The 23,344-nt window shown below is 36.7% G+C and overlaps 1 protein-coding gene and 1 non-coding gene across 6 annotated transcripts in view; one reads left to right on the top strand and one right to left on the bottom strand.

Moving 5' to 3' along the window:
* The window catches only part of LOC138821936 (solute carrier family 41 member 2), an 87,840-nt gene that overhangs the window by 35,152 nt on the left and 29,344 nt on the right, over nt 1-23,344 (top strand). For all 5 annotated transcript variants that reach the window (XM_070014368.1, XM_070014370.1, XM_070014371.1 and 2 more), the window contains exons 6-8: nt 1,179-1,325; nt 12,133-12,280; nt 19,163-19,242. In XM_070014368.1, the coding sequence (XP_069870469.1) occupies nt 1,179-1,325; nt 12,133-12,280; nt 19,163-19,242 (375 nt within the window). The remainder of the gene's footprint in view (nt 1-1,178; nt 1,326-12,132; nt 12,281-19,162; nt 19,243-23,344) is intronic.
* LOC138821990 (U6 spliceosomal RNA) lies at nt 10,997-11,103 on the bottom strand. Its single transcript, XR_011370283.1, has one exon. It is a non-coding gene; the product is annotated as a U6 spliceosomal RNA (small nuclear RNA).

The following is a 23,344-nucleotide window of genomic DNA, read 5'->3' as shown; positions in this document are numbered from 1 at the left end:
TAATCTTTTACAGATTTGGCTTTGTTGGTTAGAGTGAACAAAACCAAACCAAACATAATACACTGGTCTAGAGTGACAAACTGTGTGACTTTAAGCAAGAATTCAAACACTACTCCCCAAGATCTGTTTTATTATCCATAAACTGAGTATGCTGGGATAAAAACATTTATGGTAATTTTTCTTCTCAAAGTCTGGTGACCTTTTTCACAGGTATATTTTGTTGACTTATAGTTAGCATATGAATTAAACATTTAAATTTTTTAATGTGCTAACTATGAGTTTGACTGTAGATATTATCATTTTCTCCTATTTGATTCAAAAAATTAAACATCAAAAATGACTGTTGATATCATTTTCTCCTATTTGTATGATTCAAAAAATTAAGGATCCAAAAGCTTAAGTACATAATTATATTTTTCTCTTCTCTTGCAAATTTATAGACTGAAATTTTATAGACTATCTTTCACAAAGACTTTGTTGTGTTCAGGCCTCTAGTGCTCAAAATTTAATTACTTCTTGTTTCTTAATACTTTAACACCTTAAAAATAAAGCAAGAATTTCTTTTTTTGGGGGGGGGGGTCCAGTCGTGGGGCCTGAACTCTGGGCCTGGGCGCTGTCCCTCAGCTCTTCAGCTCAAGGCTAGCACTCTACCACTTGTGCCATAGTGCCACTTCTGGCTTTTTTTTTCTTATGTGGTGCTGAGGAATCGAACCCAGGGCCTCATTAAAGCAAGAATTTCTATACTACATGTGAACAAGTACATTTTTATTGGTCTTCTCATTTACTATGCGCATAAATAAAACTCACCTTACATTGATATTTTTATGCCTTACCTGAAGGTTAAATGTAAATCTTTGAGCTTGATACATGTATACTTTGCATCTAATGTAGTGTGTATATGCTAAATTCAGAATTTTAGTTTTAATGTAATTTTATAGTAGCTTTTACATTATACATGAAACACTGAACTTCTCAAATCTTCCATTTTCTTGCCTGGAACTTTGTAGAAGGACATCTTGCCAAAGCATTACAGTAAAAAGTGTTCTGTTTGCTTAATCAGCTTCTCTGAGCTGAATAACTAGAATTGACATGCTGTTTGTTTAGTCTATGTATTTCACTTTGGGGGGAGTGATTTTCTAAATCATAACATTAAAAGTAATAAGCCATATTTCTTTTAGGGATAATAATGGTTGGAGTTATCGTTGGCTCAAAGAAGACTGGTATCAATCCGGATAATGTTGCTACACCCATTGCTGCTAGTTTTGGAGATCTTATAACTCTTGCCATCTTAGCTTGGATAAGTCAGGGTTTGTACTCATGTCTTGGTAAGTTGGCTTTAAATTATAATTTTTATTCAGAATCTCTTTAAATAAATATTTTTGCAGCAATGTTATGGATTCCATTTACCAATGAGCTTTTTCCCCCTAGCTAGAAACTGATACCAATAAGTAGCCTCATGACAATTAACAAAAGGGAAAAATAACACCATATAAATGATTCTGAATGCTGTGTGAGGTTGGACTTATTATGTGTATAATTCCTGATGAATACAGATAGAGTGTTTATAGAGTCTAATGAATTGCTTTAATGCAAATTTGTTTTGTGGGACTGCTATCAATGACACATGAATATAATTGTAATTTCGATTGTGCTTTCAGTTTTTTAGATGGCAAAAAAGAAAAAGAAAACAAATCCATAGTAATACAGGGGAAAAACAGAGTTTACAAGCCAAGCCAAAAGCAAACATCTATTCATATTTTTACATATTTCTATAAGTTCTATACAGTATATGGAATGAATACTTGGTTTGAAGAAGAGTCTCAAATATGTGTTCTTGAAACATATCTGAAAAGGTTCTATTTGACATCCTAAATTCTATGATTTTCTACAACTTTTGGAGATGTCAAGGGAATCTTTAGTTAGTGTATAAAATTGCCTTAAACTATTTAATTTGTTACTTAAAGACACTATTCAGTAAGACCTGAAGTGCATGTTCAGGGAACCCTTTTCTCATTGGGAAGATAAAGATATATTCACTTACTGTAAGTGGAAATGACCTAAATATAGGATCTTGTCACCATAGTATCCAGGCTAATGCTCAACTCTCTTTTTTCCTTCTCAAAATGAGAATTACATTATTGAAGAGATAATCTTAAATCTGCTATAATCTTTATTTTGGGAGTAATAAACTGATTTTTCCTTCTCTAAATTACTATATAATTTAGGTTTGGATGTTGAAGTGTTATGGGAATTGAAATATTAGCTTTTGACTAGTCTGCTAATGAGGCTTTTCTTATTTTGTTTTGTTTTATTTTTTTGTTGCTCATGGGGCTTGAACTCTGGGCCTGAGCGTTGTCCCTCAGCTCTTCAGCTCAAAACGAGCACTCTATCACTTGAGCTACAGCGCCACTTTGAGGCTTTTCTTATACTTATTCCATTCACCACTCAAAGGCATACAGGTGGACAACTGAAGAACAGGCTGTGGACTGAACTGGAGAAGAATTCCTGTCATCAATAGGCTGATCCTTAAGGAGAAAGCTAGTCAGTCATGCTCACTGCTGCTTTCCCTAGCCTTTCTAGTTAGATAAGTCTTTCCTACTATGAGGAAGAGCTAAAAAGAAGAAAGGGGAAGAGGAAAAGGTTTTCCCCAACATTATTAAGAAAATAGAAATACAGAAATTGTGTGGATCTGTCAAAGAACATTAAAGTAGGAGGTGGGAACTGGCTGGGTGTAGTAGCTTATACCTATAACCCCAGCTTCTTGAGAAGTAGAAATGTGGAACACTTGAGTCCAAGTCCCACCATATCAAAAAATTAGTGAGATCTCCATCTCAACAAACAAGTTTGGTTTGGTTGATGCACACATCTGGTCTCAGCTCCACAGGAAACATAAACAGGAGGAGTGAGATTCAAGCCTATCTATTTATAAACATTGAAACCCTATCTCCCAAATAACTAAAAAACAAAAGAAGCTGAGAGTATATCTTAAATGGTAGCACACTTACCTAGAAAATATGAGGATATGAGGTCAATCTCTAGTAACATTACCCCCCAAAAAGAAAGAAAAGAAAAGGAAACAAAAGAAATGGAAAGTTGGTGGCGGTTTGGGAATAAGTTCCTTGTGTACCTAAAATTGAAGAAAGTACTATATACTTTTTACAGACTTGGGTACTTAATTATTATTAAGTTATTTGTAAAACATTTCTCAATTGTTTGGTAAATACCAAAACATCTCAGCAGTTGAAAACACAGTAGTTAAGAAGAAAGAGTATGTCACTGAAGAATGTTACTATAAATAAATATGACAATTGTTATAATGACATAGGCTGTGTATTATGAAACTCCAGAAGACAGATCAAATGTGACTGATATTTAAATTTTTATTTTTTATGTTTTATAAATGATGAACTCTTATAAAAGTCTTCATTATAATATATTGTCTAAAACTTTTAATATTTGCAGCATTACATAGTGACACATTAATACTTCAACTGGATCAAGGAATAAAGTAAAATGGAATGTTAGGATAATTTTGAAAAATAGTATTATTAAATATTTGTTTTGTTTTGTTTTTGCCGGTCATGGGGCCTGACCTCTGGGCCTGGGCGCTGTCCCTCAGCCCTTCAGCTCAAGGCTAGCACTCTACCACTTGAGCCACAGTACCACTTCCGGCTTTTTCTGCTTATGAGGTGCTGAGGAATCGAACCCAGGGCCTTATGCATGCAAGGGAAGCACTATACCACTGAGCCACCTTCCCAGTCCAGTATATTAAATATTACTTAGGATTTATTTTTTTGTTTTTTACTTCTTAAAGCTTTCCCAAAGTAACTCAAGTTAATTAAAACAGGTCTTTTACATGTCATCTATGTTAATAATTCTCCCAAAGGGATTTTTTTTATTGGCCAGTCCTTGGCCTTGAATTCTGGGCCTGGGCACTGACCCAAGCTCCTTTTGCTTAAGGCTAGCACTCTACCACTTAAGCCACAGTGCCACTTCAGGCTTTTTCTGTGATTTTATTGGAGATAAGAGTCTCACAGACTTTCCTGCCCAGGTTTCCTTCAAAATTCAATCCTTAGATCTCAACCTCTTAAGTAGCTATGATTACAGGCATTAGCCACTGGTGCCTAGCTTGGGATTTTTTTATTTTAAATAGGTTAATTTATTCCATAGTTACTTGAGCATTTGTGTTCAGATTTCTAAAGCATCTGCTTTCTGAGCACTAGGGGGCCCCATAAGATCAACACTTGGATGCCTGATTTTTTTATTCTGAGTATAAAGCTTTAGAATAGGCATGTTTAAATTCTAAGATTATTTCTCTTGCTGAGAATCCTATATAGAAGCAAGGTTTAATTTCTGAACTAGAGTGAAAATACTTAGCAGTCTTTAAACAGAGGATTTCTTGGTAGCTATAGCTTTGGTTACAGAAGCTGTTTATTTCATGGCTCAGAGTAAGTTTCATGAGATCAGTTAATCAAGAGGATATAATATATATATTATATTATTATATATAATAATATATATATATATATACACACCTAATATCAGAGGGCCTAAACTATACAGCCAGTACTAACAAATTTAAGGGGAGGAGTTAACAATACAGCAGTAGTAGCAGTAGTAGTAGTAGTTATAGTAGAAGACTTCAGTACCCCACTTTCAGCAAGGGTAGATCCATTAGTTTTCAAGCAGAAAATGAATAAAGGATCACTGGACTTGAAAAAGTGTTTCCCCTGATTTTTTTTTACATTTGTAATAAAGGCATTTTTTAAATAAAAAGTTTTGATTCTTCAGAAAGAAAACCTTTTCAAAGATGTTTTCAGCATCTATTGCTTTAATATCCTGCATCACATGATTGATTTATATGTTAAACCAACCATGCATCCTACATTGTTGTAGTGCATAATCTTTTTGATATGTTTTTTTTTTTTTTTTTTTGGGTCCGGTCGTGGGGCCTGAACTCTGGGCCTGGGCGCTGTCCCTCAGGTCTTCAGCTCAAGGCTAGCGCTCTACCACTTGAGCCACAGTGCCACTTCCGGCTTTTTTTTTTTTTTTGCTTATGTGGTGCTGAGGAATCGAACCCAGGGCCTTGAGCATGCAAGGCAAGCGCTCTACCACTGAGCCACCTTCCCAGCCCCTTGATATGTTTTTTAAAAATAATTTTATTTGCTATATTTTATCAAGAATGCACAGTAATATTCATTAGAGCTATTGGACTATAGTTGTAATGTCTTTGGCTTTGGTATCAAGATAACGACCTCATAAAGTGAGTTTGGTAATATTCCCTCTAGTTCATTTTTTTTTTAAGTTTAAGAAGGGTTGATATTTGCCAAGTGTGGTGGCTTACACCTGTAATTCCAGTTACTTGGGAAGCAGAGTTAAGAGGATCATAGTTTAAGGCAAGTCAGAGAGGAAAATAGCAAGATCCCATCCTAATCAAACAGCTAGTTACGTGAATTGTGATCCTAGATGCATCAGAGGCCATAGGCAGGAGGATTGAACTTTGAGCTTGCATAGGCAAAAAATGTGAGACTATGCATGTGAGATTAAAGTATTTAAAATTGGTATCCCTGAAGAAAATAAAGATGGCAACATATGCTAAGGAGAAGTATTTCAAGTGGAGATAGTAAAGGAAATAATTAAACTCTGATATACTTTTCTATGTTTTACAGAGAAATACAAAGGCATATTTATGTCTCTTCAGTTATTCTTTAAATATGTACCACTTTGTTTTTTTGTTTTTGTTTTGGTCAGTCATGGGGTTTGAACTCTGGGCCTGAGTGCTGTCCCTGAGCCCTTCAGCTCAAGGCGAGCGCTCTGTCACTTGAGCCACAGTGCCACTTCGGTTTTTGGAACTAAGAGTCTCATGGACTTTCCTGCCTCAGCTGGCCTTGAACCGAGATCCTCAGATCTCAGCCTCTTGAGTACCTAGGATTACAGGGGTGAGCCACTGGCACCTGGCTTGTACCACTCTTTAAAAGCTATAAGAATCTAACTGTGAGAGCTGGTGCACAATTACTGGTATACATCTATAAAATCCAAGCCCCCTGGAAGGTAAAGCAGGAGGTTCATGAGTTCAAGGCCAGCCTTGTCTGCATCCTGTTTGAATAAAAAAACAAAACAAGACTCCAACATTGAGGCAGTAGTTGAAAAACCCGCCTCCAGTGACAGATGCCCTTTGTCCCTTCTTGCTTGCGTAATTTAGGATTTATAAAACTCTCTTTCAAGTGTTTATAACTATGTGAGTATATAATTCTTTTGTTTACATGATGAAAAAATGATCAGCTTTTCTGTTTGTAGGAAAAATCTAGAAATAGTATTTGATTTCCCATTCTTCAGGTTAATCTTAAAAGATAGCTTAGAGCGATAAATGCACCAATAGCTGTGACAAGTGGTTTCTATCCTGTGAGATTATCAGGGCACCCCTAGCAATCTACAGGGCATTCTAGAGTATCTCCAACTTGATGTACTGATGTGAGCAGAATCCATATTCACCTTTACCATCACTGTATTGAGGGCTTTTTAGCACTGTATCATCTTAGTTTAGAAGTATTTCTAGCATGGAAGTTTTCTGAGAAAATGTAATGGTGATTTAGAAAAAAATGGTTTACAGTGTATGATGCCTCTTGCTTTGCTATTCACCCAGCAGTCGCTAATGTATAAAAATTGTCACTCGTAACAGCTGCAGATTACAGAAGAATTTGGATGAGAATGATAAAAGCTATTGATGAGATGATATAATAGTAGTGTAAAAAATGCCACTGATAATATTTTTTAAAAGGTGAAAGCCATGAGTCACAAAAGAGAGTAATTATGTTTGAGAGATCAGTGCAATCAGAGCAATTTGAACCACTTTTGCTGTGCTGATTTTATGCATTTTATTTGCAGCCTAGAATTGCTCCAACACTAAAATATATGGACATGTGTTGGGCTTAAAAAATCCAAAAGCTAGATGTGGTAGTGAACACTTGTAGTTCTGCCACTAAGGAGGCTGAGGCAGGAGGCTCACAGGGTTGAGGCTCGCATGAACTACATAGTGAGACCCTGTCTCAAACAAAAGCACAAAGTTTTATGTATACCAATAACAGTTTTCTGTAACTGTAGCAAACTGCCATAAGGCTTGTGGCTTAAGACAAAGAAAATGCATTTTTCCCACAGTTATGGAGGCTACCTGTCCAAAATGGATTACAGATGACTAATGTGAAGGTGCCCGAGGGCTGGCTTCTTCCCTTCCATCCTGGCGCCCCTGGTGTTTCTTGGCTTATTGCCCCCACCACTTCTATCTCTGCTTCCACTGTCACGTTGCCTCCTTTGTAACCAAGCCTCATCTGCTCCCCTTAGAAGGACACCTGTGATTGTATTTAGGACTCACCTGCATAATCCAGATAATATCTGAATTGAAAATTACATTATAATCCCACCCACAAGTCACTTTGCCATGGAAACAGTGTTCATGAGCCTTCCGTAATAGGGCCATTATTGAACCTACCCTAATGACCATGATGATAGATTGAGATTTTTAATACAAGGTTATTTTACCCAGTCTCTATTGCACATATCTCATGTAGAAGAAAGGCATTATGTTACATTTTAAACTATAAATACAGAAATTCATGGATGGTATTTAATAGACTATTTTCTCTTGCTAATTATGCATGTCATTAGTGATTTTCTACAAGTACTTTAATTGTATGACATTTCTACCAAGTAGAAACACAACAGATTTACAACAAATCATTTGAAAGTTTTTGCTTTGTGATGATTTTCATACTTTGCAGACCATTTTGTACTTCTAGAATACTTGCAAAAATAAAACCAGGTGTGCTCCCTACGTGCCTTCTGCTTAGCTTCCCCAGTGTTAACCTCCTATACTGTTCGTATTGTCTCATTTCCTTGTGCAAATATGTTCTTTGTCTTTGACATGTGCTTTTAGCTTTCCCCATTTGATTTTTTCCATTGTTAGAATTTTTGTAAGTTGTATATAGTCCCACACTGTGCAATCCTTCTAAAGTGGATAATTCAGTGGTTTTTGTTATATTCCTAAAAGATTGGGCAACCATCGCCACGATCTAATTTCAGAATAATTCATCCTCTCCTAAAGGAACCCCAGACCTTTTATCAGGAATCCTCGCCCCACCCCTCGCCCAGCTCCGCACAGCTACCCTTTGCTCTCTTCTCCCTTTAGATGTTTTTGTTCTGGACTTTTCATATAAATGGAATCATGTGATATGTGACCTTTTATAACTGGCTTCTTTTACTTAGCATAATGTTTTCAATGATCATTTGTATGACTCAGGACTGCATTTTATTAAGTGCTGAATAATACCCTGTTATATGGATTCATAATGTGACTAAATCACACTTTTCGGGATATGCTATTTTTTGTTTCATTTTATTTTAACTTTTGATGGTACTGAGGTTTGAACTTAGGGCTTTGATAGTCAAGGGCTCTACTACTTGAGCCACGCTTCCAGTCCTTTATTCTGTGATTGGTTTTGAGATAGGCTCTCACTGTTTTTTGTTTTTTGTTTTTTTCTTGGTGGGTCATGGGGCTTGAACTCTGGGCTTGGGCGCTGTTCCTGTGCTCTTCAGCTCAAGGTGAGCGCTCTACCGCTTGAGCCACAGTGCCACTTCTGGTTTTCTAGTGGTTTATTGGAGATAAGAGTCTCACGGACTTTCCTGCCCAGGCTGACTTTGAACCGTGATCCTCAGATCTCAGCCTCCTGAGTAGCTAGGATTACAAGTGTGAGCCACCGGCGCCCAGCAGGCTCTTACTTTTTGCTGGCCTGGTCTAGACCTCAGTACTCCTAATTATGCTTCCCACTGTAGCAGGATGACAAGCACGTGCCATTAAACTCAGCTTCTGATGAGCTGAAGTCTCATGAACTCAGGCTGGCCAGGATTTGAGATCCTCCTGATTTTATCCTCCTGCATAGCTGGCACCACAACTGTGAGCAGTAATGCCCAGCCATTAGCTGAGAGGAGGGAATCTCGTGAAATTTTGCTTAGGCTGGCCTTGAACATGAGTAGTTAGGAGCCATAACACCTGGCTCTATATTTTATCTATTCATCATTTGATAGACACTTAGGTTGCTCCTTTCCCCCCCTTTTTTTAGCAGTATTTTGGTTGATCTCAGGGTGTCATACTTGCTAGACAGGTACCCCATCATTTGAACCATGTCCTCAGTACCTTTGTACTTCGTTTTTTGAACAGGATCTTGCCTTTTTATCCAAGCTATCTGGACCACAGTCTTCCTACCTATATGTCATGTGTAGCTGGGACCATAGGTGTGTACCACTAAACTGGCTTTATTGACTTAGATGATTGTTTTCTGGGATGGCCTCAAACTGTGATCTTCCTGATCTCCACCTCCCATGTAGCTGGGATTATAGGCATGAGCCACTGGCACCTGGCCATACGTTGCTTCCACTGTTTAGCCATTATAAAGAATACTACTATGCACATTCATATACACTTTTTTGTTTTGTCAGTTGTGGGGTTTGAACTTAGGGTTGGGTGTTGTTTCTGAGCCTCTTTGTGTTGAAGGCTAGCATTCTACCATTTGAGTCACAGTGCCACTACCGGTTTTTGAGTAGTTACTACCATTTGAGTCACAGTGCCACTACCGGTTTTTGAGTAGTTAATTGGAGATAAGAGTCTCACGGGGGCTTTTCTGCCCAGACTGGCTTTGAACCAAAATTCTCAGATCTCAGCCTCCTAAGTAGCTAGGATTACAGGCTACCGGCCTCTGTGAGCCACCAGTGCCCAGCCCATGTGCAAGTTTTGATGTGGCTCGAGGGTTTCCATTCTTTTGGACATATATGTAAGAAGAGAATCACTAGGTGGTAACTTTTTTTAACTTTTTGTGCAACTACCCACTCAATTCTTGTAGTTTTTTTCTTGAGAAATTTGTCCTCCACTTTGAAAGTGTAGGACAGTGATGCTGGGATCCAGGTAGGGATGGGGTACTCTCTTAGCCTCAGATATTCTTCTGGACATGAAATGTTGAAGGTGGTTAGCATGGTGTCCCTGTGTGGTCCTGAAGCTGAAATATTAAGAAGAGCCTATCTGGCGAAAGAGTTCTTTTCATTTGTGTTTAGTTTGTCCAATGCTCAGTTCTCTTTGGTCCTAAGGAGATCCATTTGACAAATTTTCTTGTTTTACAAGTAGGGATGCTCCATCATTGGGATATTATTTATCCTTTTCTAAAGGATAAATAATCCTTTTATAAAGAGAACGGGGCACTCATCCAATGAATCAATGTTCTTTTAATTTTTTTTATTTATTTTTTATTTTGTCAGTCTTGGGGCTTAAACTCAGGGCCCAAGTGCCATCCCTGAGCTTTTTTGCTCAAAGCTAGCATTCTACCATTGGAGCCACAGCTCCATTTCCAGCTTTTTAAAAAAAGTTAATTGGAGAAAAGAGTCTCATGGACTTTCAAACTGTGATATTCAGATCTCAGCCTCCTGAGTAGCTAGGGTTACAGGCATACGCCACCAACGCCAAGATTTTTTTTTTTCTAAAAAGTAATGGATAAAATCTTGTAACTGTAGCATTAGTTCTTTAAATGAAGGGAAATGCAAAATGACTTTTTTGTTAAAATCATTTTGAATGCATGATTGTAAATCCAGATGGAGCCACAGGGAGACTTGTTTTGATATTATTTTAAATAACTGCTTGTCTCTATCTGATGGAAAAAATTGAAAAAATATAATTTTCTATCTTGTTCAAAAATCTTAGTCCTATATGGGAAGATCTTTAAGACAATATGAACTATGATCAAACATGCATGCTGGGTAAGGGCTGCAGAGTTCTGTGAAGCAGTAGAAGATGAATTAACATTCTACTGAAACCTGCGGTTGGGAAGCTGCAAGGTTATGAGAGCAACTCTATCTCTAAGTTCTGACAGTCCTTACTAGTTTCAATAAATATTAGCATTATCAAGATGATTCCAGAAAGATCCTGCTTGAAATCTTTTTTTTTTTAAAGAACAGATTTAAAAATATGGAACGGTTCACGAATTTGCATGTCATCCTTGCGCAGGGGCCATGCTAATCTTCTCTGTATCGTTCCAATTTTAGTATATGTGCTGCCGAAGCGAACACCCTGTTGAAATATTGATGATAAATAATATCCTTAAAAATACTTCGGATGATATAACTGTTTAGATAAAGGACTTGCAACTTCCAACTAAAGGGGATTTGGAATTAAGCCTAAAATAATTCTGAATGAAATTCATGGAATTAACAATTTTGTACTAAAAAGGCACTAGATATTTATCTACTTGTCACTTAGCCCACTAAGTTACATGTTAGGGGTCTGATTCCAAGAATAAGTTAAGTAATTTACTTATTGTTGTGATTGTTAAACAGAAATCGCATCAAATTGTCTATATTAATTGGATATTTACAAAAATTTAAGTTACTATTTATAAGTTTAATTTCTTATATTTATAAGAATGCTTTAAGTACTTGAAAACGTATGAGCTAAGTGAACTATGTAAAGTAAATAGAATCTGTTAGTTAAGGTTCTCTCATTTCTTGCCCTTCTTTCCTCATTTTCCAGGAACCATGGTTTTTCAGTCTAGTATCTGAAAACTGTTCTTATACACATTCATGTGTGAACACACACACACACACACACACACACACACACACACACACACACACACACACACACACACACACATCTCATCCAGTTCTGGAAGCACATTTAAATTTTTGTCTAGAAAGGCCTGAATCATATTTACAAAACAAATGCAAAGCTCAAAGTCAATGAAGCATGAAGGCTTTCTGTACAGGTAAGTGTAATAAGAATGGAAAGGAATAATTATGATCAAGGAAGGCATCTATCACAGAAAAGTATAACAAAGTCTTGGAAGTCTGTTCAAGGGTAACTTTTTTACTTGTCTTATTATACTATTATTAGTGTTTGATGTATGCTATATAGCTGTTTCATAATAAATATTTTTGAATAAATACATTAGTTTTCAGATACTTACTTTTTACCTTATTTATAGTTCTAAATTTGAGTTTATAAAAAAAGTAAGATACTTGAGTCATCCCTTCTGTTATATTAAATTCTTGATAATTTGCTTCTCTGAAAGGAGTGAAATGTCTTTTTCTGCATTTCAGAGACCTATTACTATGTTTCTCCACTAGTCGGTGTCCTTTTCTTGGCTCTAACTCCTATCTGGATTATAATAGCTGCCAAGCATCCAGCCACAAGGACAGTCCTCCATTCAGGCTGGGAGCCTGTCATAACAGCCATGCTTATAAGTAGGTTAGTATTAAATGTGTATGTGCACTCTATTTACAAGTATGCATGTTTTAAACAAGCTACCTGATTTTATTTCTTGGGTGAACTATTGTACAGAGCCAATTTATAATCTTCTCAGATAATAATGTGTAAGTATCAGGAGTTATTGAAGTCAGAAAAACCTGAAACTCTTTTGACTGTCAGATCTAGCTACTTGTCCCAAAACAACAAATAAAGAGACACGTGATGGGGAAGGACAGACATGGGAGGCTTATTAGTACAGCACAAGGAAGAGGAAAAGTGAGCACTTCAGCCCATCTTCAGGCTACTACATGAGCTTTAGGTTTAAAGGAAGATTGGGGAGCAGGATATGGGACATATGCATAATGATTAAATAGTGCCACTCACAGGTGTGGTCTGTCATCAGAAGAGTGGCCCAAGTTGCTCCTTACCTCAGGACTGGTCAGGCAGAGTCTGGCAACAATAAGAAAGTCATTGCTGCCTGGCAGTGGGGAGAGCTTCTTCTCAGTTACAGGATGCTTCTCTATTAGTCCTGTCCTTCCTGAATTCTAAGGTAGCTGCAAGGTGACTGGCAGGACACTGGTAAGGACACAGGGAGATCAAGCATTTGTCTTGTTTTTAATTATGCTTTGGAATTTGTAGGCCTGAGTTAAAAGTGAGTGCTGGAAGTGGGACTGTGGCTCAAGTAGTAGAGTGCTTGCCTTGAGTTGAAGAGCTGAGAGTTCAAGCCCCACAACCAACCAAAAACATGAGTGCTTTTCAGCAAAAACAGCTTAAGTACTTTCTATATGTGTTTTAACTCAATAGAGCCATTAAGTTGCTCAGATAAGTATCAGAAACTTGAGGAATGTAAATATCCACATCTAGCACTCTGACAGGATTTGAGTATAGTTAAGGATGCATGCACATGATCTAGTTGTGAGCATCCTCATCACAGTGAAGTTTTCAATAACAAAAATATAGAACAACTTGGGCTGGGAAGGTGGCTCAGTGGTAGAGTGCTTGCCTTGCATGCATGAGGCCCTGGGTTCGATTCCTCAGCACCACATAAGCAAAAAGAAAAAAGCCGGAAGTGGCGCTGTGGCTCAAGTGATAGAGTGCTAGCCTTGAGCTGAAGAGCCCAGCGTTCAGGCCCCACAACCGACAAAAAAAAAAGAGAGAGAGAGAGAAAGAAAAAATACAGAACAACTTTTTCAGTAACCAAGTGTTGGTTAAATATCATAGTATACTCATAAATGTAATATTAGCCATTTAAAATAACATTAAATAACATTAAAATAACATCTTCATTACTATGGAAAGATGTTCAGTATATTCTTGATAAAAAATAACCTAGGAAGAGTATGAATTTCCTGTAAAACATGGCAAATTAAGACATGTCTATCTTCTTCCCTGAAACTACTAAAATGACAGCAAAAGGATAAAAATGGTATAAAACCATCAGACAGACGGGGGAGCAGAGAAGACAGCAGGTGAGAGATTAAAACAATTAGAAAGGTAGGAATTAGATGGATGGTTGCTAACTGAACAAGCAGAAAGAACAGCTAATAATCAACTATCTTATAGAAGCAAGCTGATCTGAACCCCAGAAACCCAGACAGGCCCAAAAGTTAGAGACATTAAAGTTTTCTGAAAGCCAAAATGAATAAGGAGCAGTTAGGTTCCACAGCCCTTCTCTACCTTAAGCACCCAGATGAATGCCCCTCTCTTACAAAAATGATTCAGAAACACTTGATGGGCATGTTCAGGTAAGGGCATGTGAGTTAAGCATTGTATGAAAATCAAGGTGGCTATGCTAAATAGCGAGAACCCATCCCACTTCCTTCTCTTTGTTCATAGAACACTTATAGTCAGGCATAGATTCCCAGGCAAAAGTTAGATAGTTGGTTTCTGGGGGAAAAACTGGCAGATGCTGACCTTACAGCTCCTTTAGTGACCTAGCTGCCAACCTACCTCATTGATGTCTGGTCCACTTGATGATAGGTTTTACCCATAATCATGCTGAGCCCCACAGGTGCTCCACAGAGCTCTTTGAAGTGGAGCACACATATAGGATCACCAGACTTTGGAAGGCCTCTATCATGGAAGACAGGGTAGGGATGCCCGAAAGACCTCAAAGCCCTGTTATCACTGTGCTCAGACAAAGAAACTATGGCATCCATACTGTAAGGACAGAATATTATAATTAGGGTTTTTAAAAAATATATAAATATCAAAAAACCAAACAGTAGAAAAGCTGAAAGATAAGAGTGAAGAACTTTCCTGGACATTAGAATAAAAAAGAAATTGGGGGGGGGGGAATAGGAAGTAACTGATAAGCAGAGAAAATTATCAAAGACATGATAAGAGAAAATTCTCCAGGACAGAAGAATGTGGATTTCCAGATAGAAAAGGCCCACTAAAGACATTTCAACATAATGAATTAGTATATGAGGGGACCAAGGGAATGGTATGTAGCTAACTGGTACGGCCCTAGGTTCAGTCCCTTGCACTGAAAGAAAAAAAGTGTGAGGAAATGAAACTAATGTCATCACAAATCACAAGAGCTTCCAGAGAAATAAGAAGTTACCTTTAAAAGACTGAGAATCAGAATAAAGACTCATACAATATCAAAATTGATTTCTTCAAAATTCTAAGGGAAATGATTTTGGATATTAACTGCAGTTGCAATATCAAATCAGAAAAATATGATCCCCTAGAATTTACTTCCCCTGTGACGTTTCATTTACAGTGGAGAAAGAGTGTGACCACACAGTGAGGACCAAATCAAGAAAGAGGCTGACACAGGAATGAGGAATCCCATTTTGTGCTAGCATATGGTTCATTTTCGGGGGAGAATTCAGGCAACAGGATCCTGGGATTTGGTAAAATAGAGACCAAGATCCAACATTCAGGGAAGATTCAACAGGACAGCTGTACCTAAGGTCTAGAGACCACCATCAAATTTGTCAGAAAGACAATGAGCATAAGGAAAGGGCTCTCTAAGAATGAACAAATGTAGAATTGATTCTGTGTAACTGAGTTATACAGTTGATGAATTAGGAATAAAGACTTTAAAAAGTGAAATTAATTCAAGACAAAACAAACAAATACATGTCAGAATATCTAACATACTGTGTATGTTAGTGGTGAGTAATGATTCCATTGTTACAATAAAAATCCTTGTTCCCTTTTCATATATGCATAAAATCAACCCTATATATTTCACCATAAAATATAACCCAATTGGCAGGATAGGGGAAGAAAGGATTTGTGATGGAACCAAAGTAGGGATGGAACCAAAGTAGGATAATCCTCATCTGCTATAGTAGGAGGTCATTAGAAAAATGTCTAAAATTAAAAATAGAAATAGAAGTTTAAGCATGTTATTTAGAAACATAGAATTAAACACCAGAAGAAACAGCTAGAGAAGTTGAAAAGAATTCTTTTTTTTTTTTTTTTTTTTTTTTTTTTGGGGTCCGGTCATGAGGCCTGAACTCTGGGCCTGAGCACTGTCCCTCAGCTCTTCAGCTCAAGGCTAGCACTCTACCACTTGAGCCACAGCGCCACTTCCGGCTTTTTTTTTCTTTTTGCTTATGTGGTGCTGAGGAATTGAACCCAGGGCCTCAGGCATGCAAGGCAAGCGCTCTACCACTGAGCCACCTTCCCAGCCTGAAAAGAATTCTTAATACTGACAAGGATCTGGGAGTGAGGCTAAGGACTACTGGTTCATGATAAGCTTTGTGATACCCTTCCTTTTCCAATAATAAAATAATACTTAAAAATATTTAATAAAAATAAAACTACTTTTACAGCTTGACTCAGTTTTGCTTTTTAAAAAAGAATTTAAAAATGTATGAGAGTATAGTTATGAGGATGGTAAAAGTGAAGAAAGTTTTAGATAGGAGCACTAAATTCTGGAGGTCTGTTGTACAATATGGTATATATAATTAATAAGAATGTATTGTAAAAAAAAAGAATGTATTGTAGTCTTGAAATTTTCTAAGACAGATTTTAAGTGTTCTTACCACAGGGCGAGTGATAATTATATAATATAATACATATGTGAATTAATTTTATTTAGCCATTCTAAATGTGTATGTATATATATATATGTATATATTTCAAAACTTTGTATATATATATATGTAGTTCTTATTTGTCAACTTAAATAAATAAGATATATAAGTAAGTATCTGAAAGGCTATAGCATACCAGCATATATACATATACACATATATGGTATATACACACAGTTATACTGTGTACATATATAGTATAATACAATACACATATATATACACACATATAGTATAACTGAATGATGAAACTACATTTTTATGTTCTTTTTGTTTATACTTTTAAATTTTTTCCTATAAGTTTTATTATCTTGGAAACAAATATAAACAAGTTGTCAATATATGAGTAGTACAAAGAAAATTTCATTATGATACTACCACAGAAAGACACAATGCACCCCACCAATCTTGTCTCCCCATTATCCCCATCCTCTTCAAAAAATTTCAACATGTTTCATTGTTTTTATTTTCATTTATGTATGTAAAGTACACTGATCAATTACCTTGTTCATTCACCCTCCCTCATCTCTATGATCTCCTCTCAAAAAGTCTATTTTTACTTTTTTTTCTCTGTCAGTCATGGGGCTTAAACTCAGGGCCTGAACTCTTTTGTTCAAGGCTAGTGCTCTACCACTTTGAGTCACAGTGCCTCTTCCAGTTTTTGAGTGGTTAATTGGAGATACAACTCCCACAGGGACTCTTCTGCCTGGGCTGGCTTTGAACTGTGATCCTCAGATCTCAGCTTCCTGAGTAGCCAGGATTACAGGCATGAGACACCAGCACCCGGCTATTTTACTTTCTTATCAGTTACCTTTTTTTTTTTTTTTTAGTGTATATTAATTGTGCCAAGGAGATTCACCATGTTATTTCACAGGTGCATATATTATCTTTAAATCAGAGTAACCTCTATTGCTTTTTCTTTCCCCATCTTCCCAACTCCCATTGTTCAACAGCTTCCAGTGGGATTCCTTGTGGAATCTCATATACATACTGTGTACTTTCATGTTATTTATTCTCCATCTTTCTCATCCCCCACCCTCATCTCCCAAAACAGTCATATAGTGTAACAAAAATATTTTTAAATGTGTTTTAATAAGTGTTCTGGCAGTGAGACTTATTCTCTGATTCTAAAGTAGTTTGTGCTAGAAATGTATACATTTAAAATTAGATCTTAAATATTATTTTTTAACCTTTAAGTATACCTTTTTAATGAGAACTCCCACAGTTTAGTACATTATGACAGGATTCATTACTACTACTCAAGAATTAAAATTATAAAGAACTATCAATTTACTGATGTTTACTATGAGGTAGTCATAAGCACATTTGTTCTGATACTGTGACAACCAGTCCCATTCTGTGTCAGCATGTGGTTCATTTTACTGTAATGTGATTGCATTTTCTGAAAGATTTAAGCAACAGGATCCCAGGGAAAACTGGCACTGGCAGTGTTTTATAAACAGATGAAAGTTAACCAATTATATACACTTTGTAAACTTAAATTCTCCAAGTTCCATTGAGATATTGAGAGTGAGCCACTAACTCTGTATTAAAAGTATCTATAGTATTTTGTAGGCTTTTTAAGTTCAGCTCTTTCTGTGGCTACAACTTAACTATTTGAGTTTACCAATGATAAGCTACATCCTACCTATATGTAACTTTTTGTTTATTTTTGTGCTGGTCCTAAGGCTTGAACTCAGGACCTGGATGCTGTCCTTGCTTCCTTGCTCAAGGCCAGTACTCTATTTCTAGAGTCACAACTCCACTTTTGGGCTTTTATTGGTTAATTGGAGGTAAAACTCTTATAGACTTTCTGGACTAGCTTTGAACTGTGATCCTCAAATCTCAGTCACTGAATAGTTAGGATTAGATGCATGAGCTATGGGTGCCCAGCTATATGTAGTTTTTAAAATATAACTTTATTGTTATTATTAAGGTGGGGTTTATTATTAAGAGGGGTTACCACTGTATAAGTCAAATAATGAGTACATTTCTTTTTTTTGGACAATGTCACCCCTTCCTTTGCTTTCCCCCATTTTTTTTCTGCTGCCCCTGTATATATAATTTTTTAACCCAATAAAAACTATCCTTGTAATGCTTTGACTCCTTCAAATATGAAAGTAGTCTTTTAAAGTTATTTTTAAATTAGAAGAATAATATATGACATGGTTTAAAAAATAACAAGCACAGGAAGATATACAATGTGCATCAGTCCCCTGGCAGTCTGACTCCCTGGAAGCAGACATGGTTAGTAATTTCTTATGAGTCCTTCCGGACATTTTAATGCATTTAAACTTTAAATGCACTTAAAAAGCATATGCTTTTTCTTTTTTCCAGCAGTAAGACTTAGAGATCAGAGTCCTGAAATTTGGAGCTTTAATTTATGCCAGGTTTTAATTTCTAACCTTTTAGTGTTAATATTGATTTTTTACTTTTAATATTTTCCTTTCTACTTTATTTATTTATTTATTTTTATTTTTGGTTGGCCATGGGGCTTGAACTCTGGGCCTGGGCAATGTCCCTGCGCTCTTCAGCTCAAGGCAAGCACTCTATTGCTTGAGCCACAGCGCCACCTCCAGTTTTCTAGTGGTTTATTGGAGATAAGAGTATCACAGACTTTCCTGCCCAGGCTTTGAACCGTGATCCTCAGATCTCAGCCTCCTGAGTAGCTAGGATTACAGGCATGAGCCACCGGCACCCAGCTCTACTTTATTTTCGAAATGATTGAATATTCTATTTTACAAAGCCAAAGTATTTATAGATACAGAATGACTTCAATTACTTTTTCATTCTTCCTCCATAAACTATATGATATTATTTCTTTCAGCATTGGGGGCCTTATTCTGGACACAACAGTATCTGACCCGAACTTGGTTGGGATTGTTGTTTACACACCAGTTATTAACGGTAAGAATTAGATGTACTGTTTCATGAGGATATAAAATCTTTTTTTCAATTTATTTTTGTGATGCTACTGAGGCTTGGACTGAGGGCCTCAAGATCTCTCTTCCTTGGCTTTTTCACTCAAGGCTCTACTACTTGAATCACACCTCTACTTCTGGTTTTTGGAGGTAAAAATTTCTCAGTTTTGCTAGCTTGGGCTAGCTTAGGGCTGGCCTCTGGCCACAGTCTCAGTTCTCAGCCTCCCAAGTAGTTAGGATTACAAGCATCAGCCACTCTTCCCTCTTGCAGAGTAGAAATTAAATACCTTGATTCTTATGTGGAGATCACAGTTTGGAAAAAGCTGCTTTATCATTAGATATTAATTTGACAGTCAGACATCTGTGTGGTTAAAGTTAGTGTGGTTAAGTATTATACTTAAGCTAGTATGGTTAAGTATTATACTTCAGATCTGCATTATCTTTTACCTTGGCCTTTTCTGCTGTCTTACATTATTTTGTTGCTGCTTTGGTTGGTTGTCATGAATAAATTAACATTGGAAGCTTTTAGTTATTTTTTTTTTTTGGTCGGTTGTGGGGCTTGAACTCTGGGCCTGGGTGCTGTCCCTCAGCTCTTCAGCTCAAGGTGAGCGCTCTACCACTTGAGCTACAGCACCACTTCCGGTTTTCTGGTGGTTTATTGGAGATAGGAGTCTCACGGTCTCTCCTGCCCGGGCTGGCTTTGAACCACAATCCTCAGATCTCAGCCTCTTGAGTAGCTAGGATTACAGGTGTGAGCCACCAGCGCCCGGCTGTTTTTAGTTATTCTTTAAGTCAATTCAGTTTATTAGAATCTATTACTAGTCTGCCTATCCTTTTAAAATATTCCTAATAATTTTCTTTTCCATAAAATAGGAATTACAACACTTAAATTCACAGGGATCTTTGTTTGAATTGGTTTTGGATGTGGCTGTCATTAAGTCAGACTTCAGTATAGCCTAGACTGGTATCATTTAAAAAAAAATTTTACCTGGGGAAAAAACATATCAGCATTTATTTTATTATACATTTAATATAAATTGTTGTTGTTGTGAGGTTTGAACTTAGGGCCTGGGCACTGTCCCTGAGCTTTTTCACTCAAAGCTAGCACTCTACCACTTTGAGGCACAGCTGTATTTCTGATTTTCTGGTAATAAATTGGAGATAGGAGTCTCAGAGACTTTCCGAACTGGGCTATCTTTGAGCCATGATCCTTACATCTAAGCCTCCTTAGTAGCTAGAATTACAAGTGTGAGCCACCAGTGCCTGGAAATATAAATTACTTTTAATGTTTACAATAATGTTATACAAAGGCAAGTTTTCATATTTAAAATTTCTATTGAACAATTAAACTTTTTCCACCTTTAAAATATCTGTGAAGAAATTTCTCTTACAAGTGTCTCCCCGTATTTATGGTGCTTCTGTACCCGCATATTCAATCCTTAAAATCTGGGAACTATCTGAATCAACCTTGCTCTTCTCATTGACATGAAAATGGCCAAATATTGTCTATTCACTTTTTTACATAATTCACTTGTTCATCCACTTATTATATAATAAGCAGGTCTCCGTGTTGTAGTCTAATGTCTTCACTGAGGTCATCTGTTTCAGTAAGGAAGTAACCTTTCTGACTTGCTCCTATTCCATATAAATTAAATGCCACTAAAAGAGTAGTTTTCTATAAATAATGCTTTCATCATATTAATCACAAGATTAACTTAACATTGATTTTCCTTGTGTATTAAACCAAATATGAATTCCCTTATCTAACTTTCAAAACCCTTTATATGCCATTGGTTTTTATTCCCAAAGGACACACACCACTTTTCATATTATTCTTACTATATTCTTGTAGTGTCCCTACCAAGACTGTCTTGGTATCAGTACTATTTTCCTTCTACCTGTTCAAATTCTCTTCAGTGAATATTAATTGACAAACTAATTTTAGAACTATATCAAACATTATTCTAGTTAGAAGCCTCAATTGTAATAAACCTTTCATTAGGAAGGTTTTTATAGTTATTTTTATAGTTATTCATATTCCATAAGAAACCAGTGTAGAGCTACGTGAAGTGTGTTCCCCTTGGGAATGTGTACTCCTACCAGCAGGCTGGTAGGAGGTAAACCTCTTGGTTGGGTAACATGATGAATTTGTCTTATGGTAAGTTCCACTCTAAAAATATTCATAGAGAAGTTTTCTTCCATGTTCCTGGTTACCATTCCATTATCACTCCGTGGAATTCTCAGTCCATCAGTTAATTTAGACTTTTATCTATCTCCCATGTCTTCTCCTCCTCCATTGTTTCCCTTTAGCTTACAAATGTGCTCATGTTTTTCATTCTAAATCACCTGTTCTGCCTCTCAGGCTTTGGTTTTCTCTTCTCTTTACAAACATACTTTCTATATTTTTCTAATTCATTAAGGTATTTTCCTTCCCTCTCACTATTGGTAAGTACCAATCTTTCCCTTGACCTTTTTTTTTTTTTTTTTTAACTTTGTCTCATTCAGCTTTTCCATACTGTTTAATTCACCTCTCTTTTTTTTTGGGGGGGGGGGTCTGTTGTGGGGCTTGAACTCTGGGCCTAGGCCTTATCCCTGAGCTCTTTAGCTCCAGGGATAAGCCACAACGCCACTTCTGGTTTTTTTTTTTTTTTCTTGGTGGTTAACTGGAGATAAGAGTCTCATAGACTTTCCTTCCCGGGGCTGGCTTTGAACCTCAATCCTCTGATCTCAGATTCCTGAGTAGTTAGGTTTACAGGTGTGAGCCACTGGCATCTGGCCATAGCAAGATTTTAAGGAAGATTGTTTCCTGGGTAGAGTTCCAGAAAAGTTGCCCCTCTACCTCTTTTCATGCCCAATTTAATTTATCTTTTTATCTATCTGTTATCTTCCTAAAAAACCTAATCTTGTCCCTTTCTCAAAGATCACAATTTGCTTTTTGTTTTCCAGGCAATGAAGTAGAAATTATTTAGTGTAACATATTGGGCTCAGTAGGGTACAGAAATGTAACTTTGGTGTGGAGAGAAAAGGAGCCTGAAGCAAGGCACAAAGATAAATGGCAACACAGAGGTGTAGGACAGAGAAAAGACTGAGATAAAGAGATGTTCAACTGATAAGTCTAGTTGTCCCAAGAAAGCATGCAGATTCATTTTTCCAGGGTGATTTTTCCTGTGGCAGCCATAGAAAACTGTATTTGGATGGCAAAAGATGAAGAATGTAGCTACTTGTAGCCATGCTTAGAGCATAAGTGATCAGCCTCCATATATCTGTCACCCATTGGAGACATGCAGGCTGGGGAGTTTTGAGTCAGGGCAGTGTTTCTCCAACTTTTTCATTGTCATAGAGCGTGCTTTGAAAGAGCTATCTAAAATAATTCTAAATCTGCTAACTTATGAAATATTAGCATCATAAATACATTGCTTATTCACTCACTATCTATGCACACATATGCTATATAGTGTGTATGCTTTGAAAAAAGTATTAAGCCAAGCTCACAGAGACAAACAGCATGTGTTCTCTATGGTATGCAGCAATTAGATATGATCTGGGATATGATCAATTATGCAGGTTTCTAGATATTCATACATAGTAAGACCAAAAGAGGATACTCTTACGAGAGAAACACAAAAGCTCAATGCCTAAGTACCTCTTCTTATTTATATAGAATAATATACATACTGAGACAAACTCCAAGATATGGAAACAAGGGACATTAGTATAGTGTATTCAACTATATATCTTTGGAAGTGTTGCGGGGAGGGTACAGAACTTGAGGGAAGAAAGGATGAAAAAATGCAGTAGTGGAGCTCACTGAACACTGATCAAAGTGAACCATATAACTCATGGGTAGAGATGGGTGGAAGGACTGGGAGAGAATGAAGGAACAGGAGACACTGTACAAAATGTAATTGTAATCCTTCTGTAGATCACCTTTATAATAATAAAGTAAATTAATAATAAAAATATTAAATAATGGTATAAAGGGATTACAATTCCATGTCAGGTTTTGAATACAGTGTTTCTTGATAATGTATGTATGCTTTATACATAAAAAAGTAAAGTCTTTTTCTCTCCCAAGATCTATTTTTTGC

The sequence above is a fragment of the Dipodomys merriami genome, unplaced genomic scaffold (genome assembly GCF_024711535.1).
Source record: "Dipodomys merriami isolate MVZ:Mamm:240054 unplaced genomic scaffold, mDipMer1.0.p SCAF_97, whole genome shotgun sequence".
Classification (NCBI taxonomy): Eukaryota; Metazoa; Chordata; class Mammalia; order Rodentia; family Heteromyidae; genus Dipodomys; species Dipodomys merriami.
Note: the sequence above shows the minus strand (reverse complement) of the source record. Positions and strands in the feature narration are given on the sequence as shown.